Genomic DNA, 18,733 nt, shown 5'->3' with positions numbered 1-18,733 from the left:
CTCGTCTTAATAGGTGTGCGTTTCTTTTTCTTCTAGAGGGTAATATATTTAACAGACAATTTTGTGTTCATTCCCTTCCCTACATACGTATCATTCCATTACATCATTTGATTTAACCTACCTTTATTTCTTTCCTCTGTAAACACGGTGACATCCTTGTGATTGAGAGTCAAGTAATAGTGGATAATAGTTAATGAAGGCCAAACGCAAATTGTAGTAAAAATCAAATCGGGACCTATAGACTTATTAATCATTATGGAGCTCAAACCGTGACTTGGCACTTGCCCTCACAGTTTATTGATCAGTGCAGGCAATTAGGGTATTATATAATTATGTAGGCATTAGGATTCATTCCCTAAAAAAAGTGTAAAGTGTTTTTACACATCTACCCATAGGTACTGAACGGAGACTAATATGTTTTCATGCCTATCTTTCTATATTCTGAACCATTCTCCATGGTTCTACATTCAAGTCTTGCGCTGATCAAACTCAAATAAAAAAAAGGTACATCTTATTTAAATAGATTGTTTTACGATAATTACATTTTTAAAAACTCCCTGATTACAAATTGGTAGGACACCCAGTGGGTGTGCGCTGTTTGGGGTTTATTCAAACGTATTCGGTATACAATGGAACCGCACCAATTACTGAGAAGTGCATAGGAAAGGCATACATTTCCTGATTATGAAACACCCTATTCTCATGGTACCTGGCCTTGTACGCTTAGGATGTCTTTTTAACCATTGGGCGGCAGGGTAGCCTCGTGGTTAGAGCGTTGGACTAGTAACCGGAAGGTTGCAAATTCAAATCCCAGAGCTGACATGGTACAAATCTGTCACTCTGCCCCTGAACAGGCAGTTAACCCACTGTTCCTAGGCCGTCATTGAAAATAAGAATTTGTTCTTAACTGACTTGCCTAGTTAAATAAAGGTAAAATAAAAAAATAAATTGATTTGTTTGTTAGTACAGTAGTTTACTGGCAAAGGGAACTTTTACAGAATTCTGATTATCAACGCTCTCTGGTGTTGGAACAGCGTAGCGGGTTAGTTCAATAACCTAAAAACCGGACTAATAGGTCATTCACAGTACAATCAAATAAACAACTCATCGACATTGTTAAAAACGCTACGGGAGACAAATCCTGCATACCATTAAAAGGAAGAGATGGAATCAAAGAATCTTGTCCTGGCATTCATAATTAAGAGTTGCATCCAATTTTCACAATGGTCCCGTTGTGAAAGACAATTCACATGACAAAATCAAAACGACAGCACACAAAATGCACAGTGAGGGAGTCATTTAAAAAAAAATTTTTTATCATTCTTAAATAATCAAGTATTTAAAACAAATCGAAGAGTAGGACTCCGATCCGTGGGTTTTTAGAGACTTTAGAGTTTGTTTTCAGCAGCCGAAGGAAAGTTAGCGGCAGGTAGCTATAGATTGCTAGCTCGTTAGCGGGGTCAGTGCTGACAGCTGGTGTTGTACTGGAAGGAAGCCATTTGCACGCGACCCCGTAACCTTTGGACCTCCAGGTCGTGGAAGTAGTCGTCGTCGTCGTTCTGGACGATAATCTTCTGCAGCTCGCCTATCTCCCTCTCCATCTTGGAGCGCAGCTCCAGCTTCATCTTCTGAAGGGCCTGCAGAGAGAGAGAGAAACACTTTAATATCCTGACCCCCAACACTGCAGGATGTATGAAGTAGTCACATGCTGAACCCTGAAGAAGTTCACCTGTAAAGTATGAGCATTCATCTCAATCTCCCCAGAAATGTGCAGACAAAGTAGAGGTACAACGTAGTAAATTGTGTGTGAATGAGCCTGCATTTACCTTTTCTTGGGCCTTCTTCCGTACTTGGATATCCTGTCTCTCTGTAGCGAGAGTGTCGGCCAATAATGAAAACTGAAAGATGGCAGAACAGCGTGGAATGAGCTTTCAGCTGTCCCGTTCTTTCACATCAGTGCCGATGGAGGAACAGAGACGAGATCAGGAAGCCGTTTCTTGGGTCTTACTCTCCCTACTAATTCCGCATAGCGTGGTGTGTGTTCATATGAAGGAGGGTCGTGTGTTGGTTCTACCTGGTCCTTGTAATAGTTCTCCATAGATTGGATCTGGTCTCGGTGTTTTTTGTGGTGCTCCTGGCGCTGCTCCTTAGCGTAGGCCCTCTGCTCTCGGAGACGAGCCTTCTGCACCTCCAAGCCCTCCTCAAACACCTGCTTAAACATCTGGAACACAACACACACACACACACTTATACAACCAATCGTTACATGTGTTTGTATAGTCATTGTGTTCATGACCTGTTTCCTTTTGACTTTACAATGGAGCTAAATACATGACAATTGTGTCAAATCTTCCCTTTAAAACAATACATGGGGTGGAAAATGGAATGGAAAGTACAGTGTTTGAAGCGTTCTAGCAGCGCCTAAACCGTGTTGGGGATGGAGGCTCGGCGCGGCGTCACTAACTGACCCTCTCCTCTTTCGTGCGGGCCCTCATCATGCGTGCTCGGAGCTGGACGTGGTAGTCACCGTGGTACTTCTTGGCCCGGGCGATCTGCTGCCTCTGCTCCTTCAGACGGTTCTGAGTCGACTTCTGTTGCTGGATACGCTCCTTAAAATCCCTCTGGGAAGGGAGAGGAGCGAGACGGCTGTACAGTTAGAGGGGCTGTTTGTATTATTGCTTGGTGTGTGTGTGTTTAAGAATGTGTGAGAGACATAAGACTGGTAATATATATATATATTATGTGTGTGTGTGTGTGTGTCTAGCCTACATGTACGCTGAAGCTCGTGCATGTTTTTGAGTGGCTCACCAGGCGTCTGTTGTGTTCTTGCTCTTTGCGGATGATCTCCCCCAGCAGGTCGTGTCTCCTCTGAGCCTCTTCCACCTGGAGAGAGAACAGTGACGCGTTAACGGGAGGAGATCGAGGTGGAAAAGTTGCAATGGTGAACCCTGGTCTCTGGGGGTCATTACGGGGCCTTTGCCCAATCACAGGCTCCGCACTTAGACATCTGTTTTAACGTTACAGACAGGTAGGAGACTTGCAGAGATCCAAGCCAAGATAAGCTAAAAACATCCCAGCTCGCCCTGTGGTTTATAAGGTGGATAGTGTGTTACAGCGCCCCCACCTGGCTGGTGAGTTTAGTGCGTGGGCCCTGCCTCTGGTTGTCCAGGGAGATGGAGGCGTTGAGGCGGTCCACCTGGCCCAGCTGCTGCTGCCACATCCTGCCCAGGGCATGGGGCGAGAGGTGCAGGTGGGGGAACTCCTCCAGGAGCAGGGGGAGCAGGTCGTTGTCCTTCACCTTCACTGGAAAACAGGGGAGAGGGAGAGAGAGAGAGGGAGAGAGAGCGAGAGAAGCACAAACAGTTAATATAGAGGGACAAATCCATACCGTGCACTTAAGACTAATGCGCAAATCCATATCAAGCTCTTTCTCCTAAGGCATATGTAGTTGTGAAAGGATTGAATAGATAGCCAAGGAAACATCCTCCATGTTAGTTTCACCGAGGCCAAAGCTGCGTTTTTAGGTTCAGGGCAAATGAAGGAGAGGAAGCCACTTTGTACTTTGATTAGATTTGAGTTGACACGGTCTCCATCTCACTGGCAGAGACTCCAGCTTGGGGGTCTTACTTGGTGGGGCTCTCCTGGTTTTGTCCTGTCGCCTGCGGCCCGGAGTCGGTTGTCTGGTCCTGGGGGAGCGGTGTCGGGCTGCTGTGGTGTACACTTGAGACGGTTTGGGGGTTCGGGGAACATCACTCAGTATGGCCTCTCTGTACTCCCTCTCCTACAGGGCAAAAGCACACATAGAACATCTGCTGTAGATAATATTGGGACACACAGTCTCTCTATCGCAGTCTCTGCCGGAGGGCTACTGTGTACACAGTCACATGGTGTCTAAACGCACACACCTCCCCAGGGCTACAATGAGTAGGTCTGATGCTGTTTACACACACCTCTTTCCCCCTCCCTCTCTTACCGCCTCCTGTGCTCTGGTTCGTTCCATGGCCATAGCAGCCCGTTCTCTGTCCTCGTACACTTTCAGCTCCTCCTCATAGGCTGTTTCCAGCTAGAGAGAGAGAAGTGTACACGCCAACTATGTTGGACCGTTCAACTTGTCTCTTTTAAAAATGTGACCATCTTTATACTGAATGTGGCGTTGGTCAATGTGATGATGTGGCAATTTCCTCTGACCTGGCGGTGTTTGTGTTGGGGCTGTAGACGGCGGAGTTGTCGTCGGCGCGTACGGGCAGCGGTGTGTCTCTGTGTGACCCTTCCACTCACCGCCTCTCTCACGGCGCCCTCTAGCTGACCTGAAAGGGAGCGGCGGGCCCGGGGAGGGGAGGGGGACAGGGAGCGGGTACAGGGGGATGTGGGTGCTCGCGGCGTACCTGGGAGAAGGGTCAGAGGTTAAAGTTTAAAGCTGAGGAAACGTTAAATCATAGAGTTGGTCAATAATGACTTATTGTAGTTCTACATTCAGGCTAGTCAACGGTGCTTTTGTTGGAGAAGTGTGGTGCAATCTGGGACCGTATCCACAAAGCATCTCAGAGTAGGAGTGCTGATCTAGGATCTGCCCATACAAATCGTATTCCTTATGATATTAAAGGCTAAACTGATCCAAGATCTGAGATGCTGTATGAATACGGCCCCTGACGTGATTGAAGAGGTGGAGTGTATGTACCTGTTGGCCTCCTTGGGGGCCTGCGACACTCCATGACACTGTCACTGTGGTGAGACTGTTTGTCCTCCTCCTTGACCTTGTCGGGCTCTCCACTCTCTCCTAGCGCTCTCTTTAACATCTGACGAGTGGAAACACACACACACACACACACACACGTGTGAACCTAGATTTACATTGCTGAGATGCCGGGGGTGACACAATCCCAGCTCCCGACACCTTAGTTTTACCCCCCACACACAACTTAGCGGTGCGATGAATGGTCAGCCGGGAAGCACGCAAAGTGAAAGCACGTCGGGTGGGATGATTCTCCGGGTGAATGGGACTGCAAGGCATCCATCAGGCGGTGAGACGGCTCAGAACTCGTCCCGTATCCCCACAATGTAAATATAGCTTGACACACACAGTCATTGGACTAACCAGTAAGGTCCACATAATGACAAGTGCGTCACACACACACACACACACACGAGTGTACCACTCACCAGGTCCAGCTCCTCTAGTTGTCGGGACAGCTTCTCAGACATGTGGTGCAGCTCCTGTTCTGCCTTCCTGTTTCTCTGTCTACGCCAGGAGAGAGGCTCCTCACAATCATCCTCCTCTAGTACCCTGCTACTGCTGACAGGAGAGAGGGAGAGAGGAGGGAGAGAGAGAGAGCGTGTGAGAGAGAGAGAGGGAGGGGGAAGGAGAGGGGCAAAAGGTAGGAAGAGTAGAGACAGAAAGGGTGAGGCAGGGAGGTGAATGTTAGATTGAATGGCCTCTGTGTGTAACTAACTTATGTGCATGTATATTGCTTTTCTCGCTATGCATCTACAATGCTATTATAACCACCTCTCATTGTGTTGTTCTTACCTGAGCCCCGTCCGCCCCCTGTGAGCCCAGCTGTCCTGCTGCGTGAAGGTCTCTTCCTCCTCATCTTCCTCAGTGTCCAGTGGTGCCCTGTCCTCCAGCTCATCCTGCAGGGTGAGGAAATGAATGTCTGGCTGTGTCCGGAATAGAACCCTCCTGGGCCCCACACTGGTAGGCTATAGAGAAAGAGAGAAATTTGCAAAATGCAACAATTTAGTCCTTAATTAGCTGTTAATTGAACATGCATTGGACATAAATTGGACATGCATTAGCAAATCATTAGATTTGAATTAGGCATGAGGTCGACTTAGCCCTCATTCGAGGCATTGTAACTACAACAGTCCAAAGGCCAAGCGGTTCGTCATGCCTTACTTCCGACTGCTCCTTGGCCTCCTCTAGCCTGGCCTTGGTTTGACTGGACACAGACTTCTCATTCTCCACTACAAATGAAAAGCATGGAGGAATAAGAGGTTGAATAAGTCAAATTGATACATGGTTTGGAGGTGCTACACATTCATTCTGTGATGCATTGGACAGCGTGCGTCACCGGGTGAGTGGTTGAAGGCTGGCCTTGGGGACACTCCATTGGTAACTGTGTCAGCCACTGGCCTTGGGGACTGAAAAGAAAGAGAGAGAGAGAGATGGTCATTCATTAGACAGAGAAAAGGGAACAGAGACAAAGGGGTGGATGCATTTCCAATCAATGGGGCGGGGAGAATTCACAATCAAACTGTGACAAAAGAGAACCCGTCAGGAGGAGTCTCAGTGGCTAGCTAGCACATGCTAACAACATAATCACGCAAAAGATGCACGCCATTAACTACCACTCCCGGGAAGGTCGTCTAGCGGTTAAGGTCACTGGTTCGAATCCCCAGTCTGTCAATGGGCACTTGAGAAAGGCACTTAATACTAATTGCGCCTGTAAGTCTGCTAAATGACTCAAATGTAAAACAAGGCTAAGTGAATACAGTAGTAGTACACCGTCTTATCATTGTCGTGAATACAGTAGTAGTACACCGTCTTATCATTGTCGTGAATACAGTAGTAGTACACCGTCTTATCATTGTTGTGAATTACAACGAGAAAGACAGAAACTAATAGCAGTAGTGTGTACAGGACAATTTGGGTAAATACTTTATTTCATCCATAACACAGCTCCTTACCATCACCTATAATGGTATATGTGAGCTCAAGGGGCGCACACACACACACACACACACACACACAGATTTGAAGTCAGAAGTTTACATACACCTAGGTTGGAGTCACTAAAACTCGTTTTTCAACCACTCCACAAATTTCTTGTTAACAAACTATAGTTTTGGGCAAGTCGTTTAGGACGTCTACTTTGTGCATGACACAAGTCATTTTTCCAACAATTGTTTGGCCCCATTTGGTAATGGAATAACAAGTGGAAAGTATTTGCCCCTGCTAGCGTGTCTGGACTTGTCATAGGCTTGCAGGTGGGATGTGACGTGAACTGTGAACTGTACTTGGCGGAGGTCACTTCAGAACGCGTTTCAGAACACAGTCGTTTGCTGAGAGCTTTGAAACACGGATTCAAACGGAAAGTTGATACTGTATTACAAAGCAACGAACAAGAGTTGAGCGTAATTTGAATTGATTCAGCGTGGATATATTTGACTAGATGGACATACCTGCGAGGTGCCAGCAGGTGCCTCCTGCTCCAATGTGGCCCCGCTGCCGAGACCGTTGGCTGGGGGAGACTGGCTACCCGATCGGGGCGCTCTGTCGGGCCTGTGGGGGATAGTCTGGTATGGGGGCTGCAGGGGGATGGCTGAGCGCAGGGGCTCCCTCAGTAGAGTGGCCTGGGTGCCTGGCGTTCCCGGAGCACCCGTGGTGCTGGGGCCCGGGGCTTGGGAAGAGGCTTCCACTGTTAGGGAGGGGTAAAATAGGTAGCTGTTAGAGGTGTAGATTTTGTAGGTCATGTCATGTTATAATAGGGTTATGCAGGATGATTGAACAAAAGGTTCAAGTGAAATATTATTTTTTCAGATTTGCCTCTAACTGGTTCACTGTTCTTTAAGTAGCCTACAGTTCTGAATGATTTTTCTCAGATCCAGGTCTGTACTCCTAGCTATTAATGCCTTGCCAATAACCCTGGCATTGTGGGGCGGCAGGTAGCCTAGTGGTTAGAGCGTCGGACTACAAGATCGAATCGCCGAGCTGACAGGGTCAAATTCTGCCGTTCTGCCCCTGAACAAGGCAGTTAACCCGCTGTTCCTAGGCCGTCATTGAAAACAAGAATTTGTTCTCAACTGACTTGCCTAGTTAAATAAAGGTAAAACCCTAATCCTGTAAGTGGCTCTGGATAAGGGCGTCTGAATGCCATGCAAATACCTCGTACATCTACACATCAACTCGGTACAGGTACTCCCTGTACTCCCATGTTATTTGTACTCATTGTTATTCACTGGGTATGTATTCCTTGTGTTTTATCTTTAACTCTGCATTGTTGGAAAAGGACCCGTTAGTAAGCATTTCACTGTTACTCTGGTTGTGTACGAAGCATGTGACAAATAAAATGGGATTTGATTTGAGTCTGAATGTAAATCCAGAAAGACAAGAGGACATTTTTTTCAGCACTCTATGTCATGGGCCAGGAACAAGCCTTCGGTTCCCGCCTACCTTCTTGTTTGGCCGTGAACGTGCGGGCGGAGTCTCCCAGGAGGATAAGCTCATTGGTCGAGCCCGTCTCCTCCGCATTCCAAGAGTGGAGGGAATGTTTGCTGCTAGACTGGACGGCAGAGCTGGAAGATCAAAGAAACATTGTAACGTGACCGATGTATCACTATCAAAGTAAACCAAAGGAAAGACCACCCAAACAGTGGAAAGTGCATCGGTGTGTCTGGTACGTGTGATACCAGTCCAAGTCAGAACAACTACAACCCGCACGTGTTTCAAAACAGTGCATTGGGTTTCCTGGTTTAGGAACAGAGGTTTACCCACAAGTCACCCACAATGACTCATTCAGCTTTGTTGACTTTCCAGCCAGCCTTTCTGTGCGACAGCCGTCGGGAACAGGCTGAGTAGACATAGTGACGTCACCGATGTTTGTGTTCCGTGTCCAACCTTAACATTCGCACTTACTGTTGACATTTGTGTTGTGTGGTGCTCCCTGACTGGCTGTTGTGTCAACAGGATGTACCGACTTGACTTACACATTTGAAGTGGTCCTGTCTGGTTCAGTCGGTAGACCATGGCATTTGAAGTGGTCCTGTCTGGTTCAGTCGGTAGACCATGGCATTTGAAGTGGTCCTGTCTGGTTCAGTCGGTAGACCATGACATTTGAAGTGGTCCTGTCTGGTTCAGTCGGTAGACCATGACATTTGAAGTGGTCCTGTCTGGTTCAGTCGGTAGACCATGGCATTTGAAGTGGTCCTCTCTGGTTCAGTCGGGAGACCATGGCATTTGAAGTGGTCCTGTCTGGTTCAGTCGGTAGACCATGGCATTTGAAGTGGTCCTGTCTGGTTCAGTCGGTAGACCATGGCATTTGAAGTGGTCCTGTCTGGTTCAGTCGGGAGACCATGGCATTTGAAGTGGTCCTGTCTGGTTCAGTCGGTAGACCATGGCATTTGAAGTGGTCCTGTCTGGTTCAGTCGGGAGACCATGGTATTTGAAGTGGTCCTGTCTGGTTCAGTCGGGAGACCATGGCATTTGAAGTGGTCCTGTCTGGTTCAGTCGGGAGACCATGGCATTTGAAGTGGTCTTGTCTGGTTCAGTCGGGAGACCATGGCATTTGAAGTGGTCCTGTCTGGTTCAGTCGGGAGACCATGGCATTTGAAGTGGTCCTGTCTGGTTCAGTCGGTAGACCATGGCATTTGAAGTGGTCCTGTCTGGTTCAGTCGGTAGACCATGGCATTTGAAGTGGTCCTGTCTGGTTCAGTCGGTAGACCATGGCATTTGCAATGCCAGAGTAGTGGGTTTGATTCCCAAGGCCACCCGTAAGTAAAATGTATGCATGCATGACTAAGTCGCTTTGGATAAAAGCGTCTGCTAAATGGCATTTACAAGCGCCTCCTCTCGTGACGTAGCGTCTTTGGTTGTATCAACAGAACAGGAACTCTGCTTGAACACAGAACTGAATCTGAAACCATGGAAATGTACATAGAAGCTGTAGGGTGGAAGATCTTGAAACACTCACTGCACACTAGAATACTGGGAGGCTCTCTCCATTAGGGACCTCTGTTCCTCTGTCTGGGGGACCACTGGCCCTGTAGGGAGGGGGGCATCCTCCACAGGAACACCGTTTGGTTCCTTGTCTGGAGGGAGGAAAGGGGGAGGATTTGAAGAAGGGAGGAAAGAGAGAGATGGGTGATTACAGCGTGGCGCAACGTGGTGACGCTGACAGGCTCCTGCTGTGAAGCAACGAGGAAACGAACAAGCCACCAGTCGACTTTCAGACCACCAATCAGTCCGTAATTATACAAATATTTAAGTCACATTAACACACTCGGTCAGAGTAGTAGAATAAGCACTCGGGACATAGTGATCCATAGACATTGGAGCTCATGGACAGAGTAATGATCCAACCCCATTTCCGAAAGCTGAAGTGAAACAAACAACTGTTCTAGCCATGTCATTGTGAAAGTGTATGGAAGAGTTCATGGAGTGTGACAGTAACATTATCTGTAGTGACTCATGCATAGCCTATCCCACTAATTGGACATATCAACAGGTTTAAACTAGAGCCCGGCCAATCCGTTATTCTGGGTCCGATACCGGCCGATATACTGTTTTATGCCGGGAAAGTGTTATTTTCCCACAAGGTATTCGCATAAATTGCTATTCAAAATAACAATTGTCAAAGAAATATGGTTCAAAATATTGATTTCTTACATTGTGAAATGAATGAGAATGGCTGCAAGTGTTAAGTAGGCATGAGATTCCCTTTTTTCATCCTATATATTGAATAAATCGGTTATCAGTGGAATTATCAGCCAATATTAACATAGCTGTAATAGGCCAATATTGGTCGATAATATTGGTGAACCGCGGTCTGTAGCGTCACAGACAAACATTCACAGCTCCTTTCGGATTCACGGCAAGCCACCAACCCCATCGATTTTGATAAACCAGCCTTTTTCACCAGAGCCTTCTTTCAATGCATGTCATTTCAATTTCCAGAGCTGATAGTTGGTCATTAAAAGTGTAATTGGTGTTTTGCGATGGGAGAGGGGGCCAGCAGACCACCGTAGACGGACACAAAGGCTTGCGGAGTGCTGCCAATTGAATGGGCCAACCGCTTCCCGGTAATCCCAGAGCCAGCCGCCTCTAAACCGGGTTTAGAAACGCCATTATGTCCACTTCATGTGTGGGTGATCTCACCCAAACAGGGTTGTGTCTCAGTCAGTGACACGGATAAAGTTTGAGGGGGATGGGGTGATAGCAGATCAGGAAGAACAGGGGTGATATCAGATCAGGAAGAACAGGGGTGATATCAGATCAGGAAGAACAGGGGTGATATCCGGCAGGTCTTCTGACCGCAATAGGACTTCCTGGTTAAATAAAGGTTAGCCTAAATGTTGAGAGGGTAATGGAGTAAAATACGACTTTTGTGTCTACCTCCATTTTGCGACTCCTCTTCACTGATCTGCTCGGTGAGGTACTCAAGCAGCCCGTCAAAGATCTCCAGCAGGTTCTTGATGGACTCCTTGTCCCCTCGTACAATGTTCTCGCCTAGAGCCGGGGAGAAAAACCCATTAGGACAAGCGATGAATCAGTGGAACTATAATCAACACCACATTGTTGTCCTTTAATTAGAACTAACCAGTCTGCATCTTTTTACGGTGAATTTTCCTCAACAAAGAGGCTTGTGTTTGCTCTGAACAAGGCTGTGCTTTGAAATCTAAACAGCAATTTAGCCAGAGACCCTCTGCTTGTAGCTACAGTGCCTTGCGAAAGTATTCGGCCCCCTTGAACTTTGCAACCTTTTGCCACATTTCAGGCTTCAAACATAAAGATATAAAACTGTATTTTTTTGTGAAGAATCAACAACAAGTGGGACACAATCATGAAGTGGAACGACATTTATTGGATATTTCAAACTTTTTTAACAAATCAAAAACTGAAAAATTGGCCGTGCAAAATTATTCAGCCCCCTTAAGTTAATACTTTGTAGCACCACCTTTTGCTGCGATTACAGCTGTAAGTCGCTTGGGGTATGTCTCTATCAGTTTTGCACATCGAGAGACTGAAATTGTTTCCCATTCCTCCTTGCAAAACAGCTCGAGCTCAGTGAGGTTGGATGGAGAGCATTTGTGAACAGCAGTTTTCAGTTCTTTCCACAGATTCTCGATTGGATTCAGGTCTGGACTTTGACTTGGCCATTCTAACACCTGGATATGTTTATTTTTGAACCATTCCATTGTAGATTTTGCTTTATGTTTTGGATCATTGTCTTGTTGGAAGACAAATCTCCGTCCCAGTCTCAGGTCTTTTGCAGACTCCATCAGGTTTTCTTCCAGAATGGTCCTGTATTTGGCTCCATCCATCTTCCCATCAATTTTAACCATCTTCCCTGTCCCTGCTGAAGAAAAGCAGGCCCAAACCATGATGCTGCCACCACCATGTTTGACAGGTGTGTTCAGCTGTGTTGCTTTTACGCCAAACATAACGTTTTGCATTGTTGCCAAAAAGTTCAATTTTGGTTTCATCTGACCAGAGCACCTTCTTCCACATGTTTGGTGTGTCTCCCAGGTGGCTTGTGGCAAACTTTAAACAACACTTTTTATGGATATCTTTAAGAAATGGCTTTCTTCTTGCCACTCTTCCATAAAGGCCAGATTTGTGCAATATACAACTGATTGTTGTCCTATGGACAGAGTCTCCCACCTCAGCTGTAGATCTCTGCAGTTCATCCAGAGTGATCATGGGCCTCTTGGCTGCATCTCTGATCAGTCTTCTCCTTGTATGAGCTGAAAGTTTAGAGGGACGGCCAGGTCTTGGTAGATTTGCAGTGGTCTGATACTCCTTCCATTTCAATATTATCGCTTGCACAGTGCTCCTTGGGATGTTTAAAGCTTGGGAAATCTTTTTGTATCCAAATCCGGCTTTAAACTTCTTCACAACAGTATCTCGGACCTGCCTGGTGTGTTCCTTGTTCTTCATGATGCTCTCTGCGCTTTTAACGGACCTGTGAGACTATCACAGTGCAGGTGCATTTATACGGAGACTTGATTACACACAGGTGGATTGTATTTATCATCATTAGTAATTTAGGTCAACATTGGATCATTCAGAGATCCTCACTGAACTTCTGGAGAGAGTTTGCTGCACTGAAAGTAAAGGGGCTGAATAATTTTGCACGCCCAATTTTTCAGTTTTTGATTTGTTAAAAAAGTTTGAAATATCCAATAAATGTCGTTCCACTTCATGATTGTGTCCCACTTGTTGTTGATTCTTCACAAAAAAATACAGTTTTATATCTTTATGTTTGAAGCGTGAAATGTGGCAAAAGGTCGCAAAGTTCAAGGGGGCCGAATACTTTCGCAAGGCACTGTAAATAGATCACTTGATTTTCTTTCAGCATTCATCATCTGTTCTCTCTGCTACCACACGGCAAGCAGTACCGATGCACCAAGTCTGGAACCAACAGGACCCTGAAAAGCTTCTACCCCCATGTATTAAGACTGCTAAATAGTTAGCGAAAGAGTTAACCAATAGCTAGCAGGACTATCTGCATTGACCCTTTTTGTACTAACTCTTTTGACTCATCACATACACTGCTGTTACTGTTTTAGCTATCCAGTTGCCTAGTCACTTCATCCCTACCTATATGTACACATCTACCTCAATTACCTCGTGTCCCTGCACAACGACTCAGTACTGTTACCCCGTGTGTATAGCCAAGTTATCATAACTCATTGTGTATTTATTCCTCTTTTTTTTCTCTCTCTACATTGTTTGGTAGTAAGCATTTCACGGTTAGTCTACACCTGTTCACGAAGCATGTGACAAATACCATTTGAGTTGGTCAGATGATTGAATGAATAGCTAGTGAATACCTAGGGAATAAAGGAGTAGTTACTAGTTAATTAACTGGTGAATAGTGAGTCAAGAGTAAGTGCCGCTCACCTGTGATGTGTGAAAGGCTGATCTGAAGGTAGTCCAGAGCCAGAGAGTCGATCACAGACTGGACGTTGTGGACATCATCCTGACTGCCCGGGGTGGCGATGTAGTCTACACACACACACACCCACACGCACACATGGTTCCAAATCACAGCCTCTTGTGCACTTTGGCCACTTACTAGCTCATTGACAAACACAGTATTGTGTTGGCAGGTTTGACGATCATAAGTAGCACTGTGTGGCATTCTTGAAATTGTAAGAATACTCTCCTCTAAAGCACTCAATTCTTGGCCTTAACAGCATACAGCGCAGCCGTTTAAAAAAATAACTAACATGGGACAGTTGATTAGGTCTAAAAAAAAACACATATTGCTCTTTTGGTGGGCATGTCTATTGTGTCATGTTTGGTGTAAACTTACCTGGGACTTTCTCCCCCAAGATGGCCTCATACAAGGCGACAAAAACATTGGCATTACAGTCCGTCACCTTTCTCAGTCTCAGGTTAAAGTGACACTTGCTAAGGATATCATTCGCCACGTCCACCCAATCTGTAAAAAGGGCCATTACACACTAAATGCAGACCTTGAATTTGTGAATAAAGTGCATAGTGTAGATCATACTTCTCAGAGCAGTGATGAACTAGACTACGTTAAAAATAAGTGGCAGTAATAAAGCCTCTCCTGAAAAATCTAAATCTTAACCCGGAACATGTTTAAAACTACCGGCCTGTATCGAATCTCCCATTCCTCTCAAAATGTTTTGACAAAGTTGTTAAGCAGAAACTCGCTGCCTTCCCGAAGCCAGATAATGCATACAAAACGCTCCAGTCTGGTTGTAGACCCCATCATAGTACTGAGACTGCATCGTGAAGGTGGTAAATGACCTTTTAATGGTGTCAGACCAAGTATCTGTCCTCGTGCTCCTGGACCTTAGTGCCGCTTTTGACACCACCGATCACCACATTATTTTGGAGAGATTGGAAACCTTAATGGTTCCCAAACTTTTTATAGTCCCGTACCCCATCAAACATTCAACCTACAGCTGCGTACCCCCTCTAGCAACAGGGTCATCGCACTCTCAATTGTTGTTTTTTGCCATCATTGTAAGCCTGCCACACACACACACTATACGAAACATTTATTAAACATAATGAGTGAGAGTTGTCGTCACAACCCGGCTCGTTGGAAGTGACAAAGAGCTCTTATAGGACCAGGGCATAAATAATAAAAATCAATAATTGTACTCTTTATTTAGCCATCTTACATGTAAAACCTTAATTGTTCATCAACAAATGGTGAATAACTCGCCACAGGTTAATGAGAAGGGTGTGCTTGAAAGGATGCACCTAACGCTGCAATGTTGTATTGGAGAGAGTCTCAGTCTTAAGTCATTTTCCACACACAATCTGTGCCTGTATTAAGTTTTCATGCTAGTGAGGGCCGAGAATCCACTCTTGCATAGGTACATGGTTGCAAAGGGCATCCGTGTCTTAACAGCGCGAATTTGCCAAGGTAAGAAACTGAGAGCAGCCCTATTCAGAAATCTGGCAGTGGCTTCTGATTAAATTCTGTGCCGTTTGAAAATGTGAAGAATTTTTAAAATGTTAATCACATTTCTATTTGGCGTACCCAAGACGGCAGGGGTAGTCGTACCCCAGTTTGGGAATATGTGGTCTACACGGACAAGTTTGTGCCTGGTTTAGATCTTATCTGTTGGAAAGATATCTGTTCATCTCTGTGGATGGTTTGTACTCTGACAAATCAATGGTAAGTTTCGGTGTTCTGCAAGGTTCTTTTTTTAGAACGACTTTTGTTTTCATTATATATTCTCTCTCTGTTTCAGACACAAGGAAGTGGATGGCACAAATGTTTTACTTTTAAATCTGCTTTATCTTGGCCAGGTCGCAGTTTTAAATTAGAACTTGTTCTCAACTGGCCTACCTGTTAAATAAAGGTGAAATGTTTTTTTTCTTTTAAATACACTTGGACAAAACAGAGATGCTAGTTCTAGGCCACAAGAAACAAAGAGATCTGCCGTTTGATTTAACAATTAATCTTGATGGTTGTACAGTCGTTTCAAATAAAACTGTGAAGGACCTCGGCGTTCCTCTGGACACCGATCTCTCTTTTGATGAACATATCAAGAATATTTAAGGGCAGCTTTTTTCCATCTTCATAAAATTGAAAAATCTATATTTTTGTCCCCAAATTATGCAGAGAAGCTAATCCATGCTTTGTCACTTCCAGTTTAGACTACTACAATGCTCTACTCTCCGGCTAACCCGAAAAAGCACTAAATAAATGTCAGTTAGTGTTAAATACAGCTGCTAGAATCTTGACTAGAACCAAAAAATGTGATCATATTATTCAAATTCTAGCCTCTCTATACTGGCTTCCTGTTAAGGCTAGGGCTGATTTAGGTTTTACGGCTAACCTACAAAGCATTACATGGACTTGCTGCATTGACTTGCTCCTACCTACGGTCAAAAGTGACGGGCCGTATTGTCCCTAGAATATCTAAGCAAACAGCTGGAGGCAGGGGCTTTCTCCTTTTGAGCTCCATTTTTATGGAATGGTCGGCCTATCATTGTGAGAGACGCAGACTCGGTCTCAACCTTTAAGTCTTTACTGAAGACCCATCTCTTCAGTAGGTCCTATGATTGAGTGTAGTCTGGCCCAGGGGTGCAAAGGTGAACAGCAAGGCACTGGAGTGACGACCCGCCTTGCTGTCTATGCCTGGCCGGCTCCCATCTCTCCACTGGGATTCTTTGCATCTGAAACTTTTGGGGCTGAGTCACTGGCTTACTAGTGCTCTTCCATGCCATCCCTAGGAGGGGTGTGTCACGTTGTGCCAGGCTTTTTTCGACTTGAGTGGGTCAAGTCACTGACGTGGAGAACTTCGTGGGCCATACTCGGCCTTGTCTCAGGGTAGTAAGTTAGTGGTCTGTTGATATTCCTCTAGTGGTGTGGGGGATGTGCTTTGGCAAAGTGGGTGGCATTATATCCTGCCTGGTTGGCCCTGCACTGCGCCCTAGGACACTGCCTCAGGACTACCTGGCCTGACGACTCTTGGCTGTAGCCGTCCCCAGTCTACCTAGTCGTGCTGCTGCTCCAGTTTCAACTGTTCTGCCTGTGGCTATGGATCCCTGATCTGTTCACTTCACGTGCTACCTTGTCCCAGACCTGCTGTTTTTGACCCTTTCTCTCTCCCAATCCCACTCCCTCTCTACCGCACCTGCTGTCTCGACCTATGAATTCTTGGCTATGAAAAGCCAACTTACATTTACTCCTCGGGTGCGGACCTGTTGCACCCTCTACAACCACTTTGATTACTATTTGACCCTGCTGGTCATCTATGAACACCTGAACATCTCGTAGAACAATCTGGCCTTAATGGCCGTGTACTCTTATAAATCTCCACCCTGCACTGCCAGAAGAAGACTGGCCACCCCTCAGAGCCTGGTTCCTCTCTAGGTTTCTGCCTTTCTAGGGAGTTTTCATTGCCGCCGTGCTTCTAAATCTGCATTGCTTGATGTTTAGGGTTTTGGGCAGGGTTTCTGTATAAGCACTTTGTGACATCTGCTGATGTAAAAAGGACTTTATAAATACATGCGATTTGATTCAGTTTGTTGACAATGCACAGCAAAACTGCTCAGTTGGTGGCAACCCTCCCAACGTGATTGTTGACGTAATAGCAGCTAATTTGTGGGCATGCGCGGGCTAGCTAACTTTACAGTTGCTAAATTTAGAAATGTTAGCAACACCAACTACAGTGTGGTAAACTAGCTAATACTAACGCAAAGAACACTACTTTAGTTGGCAAACGGGCTATGTATGTTACAGTAGCTAGATAGCTAGGTTCAAGAAAAGTACTGGATAATTCCTTAAATAGCCTATGTAGTTATTCTCCTGATTGATATGGCTACAGTAACCACCAAGTTAGGTGCCATTTCTTCTTAGTTGGCTAGTAGATTAACCGTCGTTACCTGGACTACCTCTCTCATCATCTTGGGTTCCCATTAGGCAGTAAAGAGCGCGCTAGCTAGCTGTGTGGTAGTCAGTCGAGCTGGCAACAATACTGGCTCCCCTGACCTCTGAAAATAGTTAGTCGCATTGCTAGCTTGTTGCAGTACTTTTTCCAAATTTCGAGGTTAGCCACTCACTGATAAACCTTCATCATGAGAACAGAAATTAAAAAATGTGCCGGCTGCCAACCAGAAAGTAATCGACATTTTAAAATGCAAGTGTTTTCTGATTGGGTGGTAAACGGTTTCCACTAGTTACCCAAAACACAAAGTAAAAATGGATATACTGTAAAAATTCATGAAAACTCAAATTAGCTTTTTGGCCTTCATTTAAGGTTGGAGTTTGGCATGAGCTTGGCAGTGTGGTCAATGTTAGGGTTAGGTTTAAAAATCAAATTTTAAGAAAATACATTGTAGAAATAGGCGGGGTTTATGACTTTGTGGCGTGGTAACTAGTGACGACCATGGTAAACTGGTACTTTGTTTCCGGAAGAAGCGTATAAACGATTGGGAAAATGGGTTCCTTGTCCTCTTTTTTTCTTTCTTCTATTTATTCCAGTTGACTCTTCTGTTATTTTACAAGATAGCCCGGACAGACATTTAATAAACTAACCATATGTTTTATTAAAATATCACAGGGTGTTCTTCCGAGTATCTGTCCTAAAGTAGTTCCAAGAGTTTCTAAGCACAGAGGCCCAACATCGCGAGACTTCTGGGATGGCTAGAAAAGTAGAACAGGACTGGGTTTGGGAGTTTGAGAAGTCATTTACTTCTCCACTTCAGGGATTTTTTTTGTCGATATTCAGACAATAGCGACAATTGTCTGATAACAAAGTAACTTAAAAAAAAATAGATGTTTTCATGTCTTAAAAATATTTTACTTTTGTTAAATCATTTGTTCACAGTTTAAATGGCTTTTACAAATTTGATGTTTTTACAAGGAAAAGTAATTTTATTCATGGTTGTTTCTATTGTTTTTAACATGTACTTTTTTTAAACAAATTTAAATGTACTATTCAAATGCCGTTTTTATGTGTATAAATTGATGTACAAAAATATATATGAGCTGTTTTTAAAGGAAATGTGGTAAAA

The 18,733-nt window shown here is 45.1% G+C and overlaps 1 protein-coding gene across 3 annotated transcripts; it reads right to left on the bottom strand.

Moving 5' to 3' along the window:
- Nucleotides 1-1,310: 1,310 nt before the first annotated feature.
- Nucleotides 1,311-18,427, bottom strand: LOC110485957 (centrosomal protein of 95 kDa). 3 transcript variants are annotated; one of them, XM_021557220.2, is made up of 21 exons: nt 17,603-18,427; nt 14,037-14,165; nt 13,622-13,726; nt 11,111-11,224; nt 9,690-9,807; nt 8,174-8,295; nt 7,183-7,418; nt 6,072-6,141; nt 5,897-5,964; nt 5,528-5,700; nt 5,161-5,293; nt 4,679-4,796; nt 4,189-4,385; nt 3,974-4,063; nt 3,628-3,781; nt 3,125-3,303; nt 2,809-2,883; nt 2,469-2,621; nt 2,075-2,221; nt 1,827-1,945; nt 1,311-1,637 (listed from the first exon to the last, which is right to left on the bottom strand). In XM_021557220.2, exons 1-21 carry the CDS (start codon nt 17,634-17,636, stop codon nt 1,622-1,624), a joined length of 2,550 nt encoding a protein of 849 aa, XP_021412895.2. In that variant the 5' UTR covers nt 17,637-18,427; the 3' UTR covers nt 1,311-1,621. The 3 variants fall into 3 exon arrangements, with proteins under 3 accessions (XP_021412895.2, XP_021412893.2, XP_021412894.2); XM_021557218.2 differs by having other exon boundaries at nt 1,827-1,898; nt 17,603-18,410; XM_021557219.2 differs by having other exon boundaries at nt 1,827-1,898; nt 5,161-5,290; nt 17,603-18,410.
- Nucleotides 18,428-18,733: the final 306 nt, after the last annotated feature.

This window comes from Oncorhynchus mykiss, chromosome 13 (genome assembly GCF_013265735.2).
Source record: "Oncorhynchus mykiss isolate Arlee chromosome 13, USDA_OmykA_1.1, whole genome shotgun sequence".
In the NCBI taxonomy this organism is placed as follows: Eukaryota; Metazoa; Chordata; class Actinopteri; order Salmoniformes; family Salmonidae; genus Oncorhynchus; species Oncorhynchus mykiss.
Note: the sequence above shows the minus strand (reverse complement) of the source record. Positions and strands in the feature narration are given on the sequence as shown.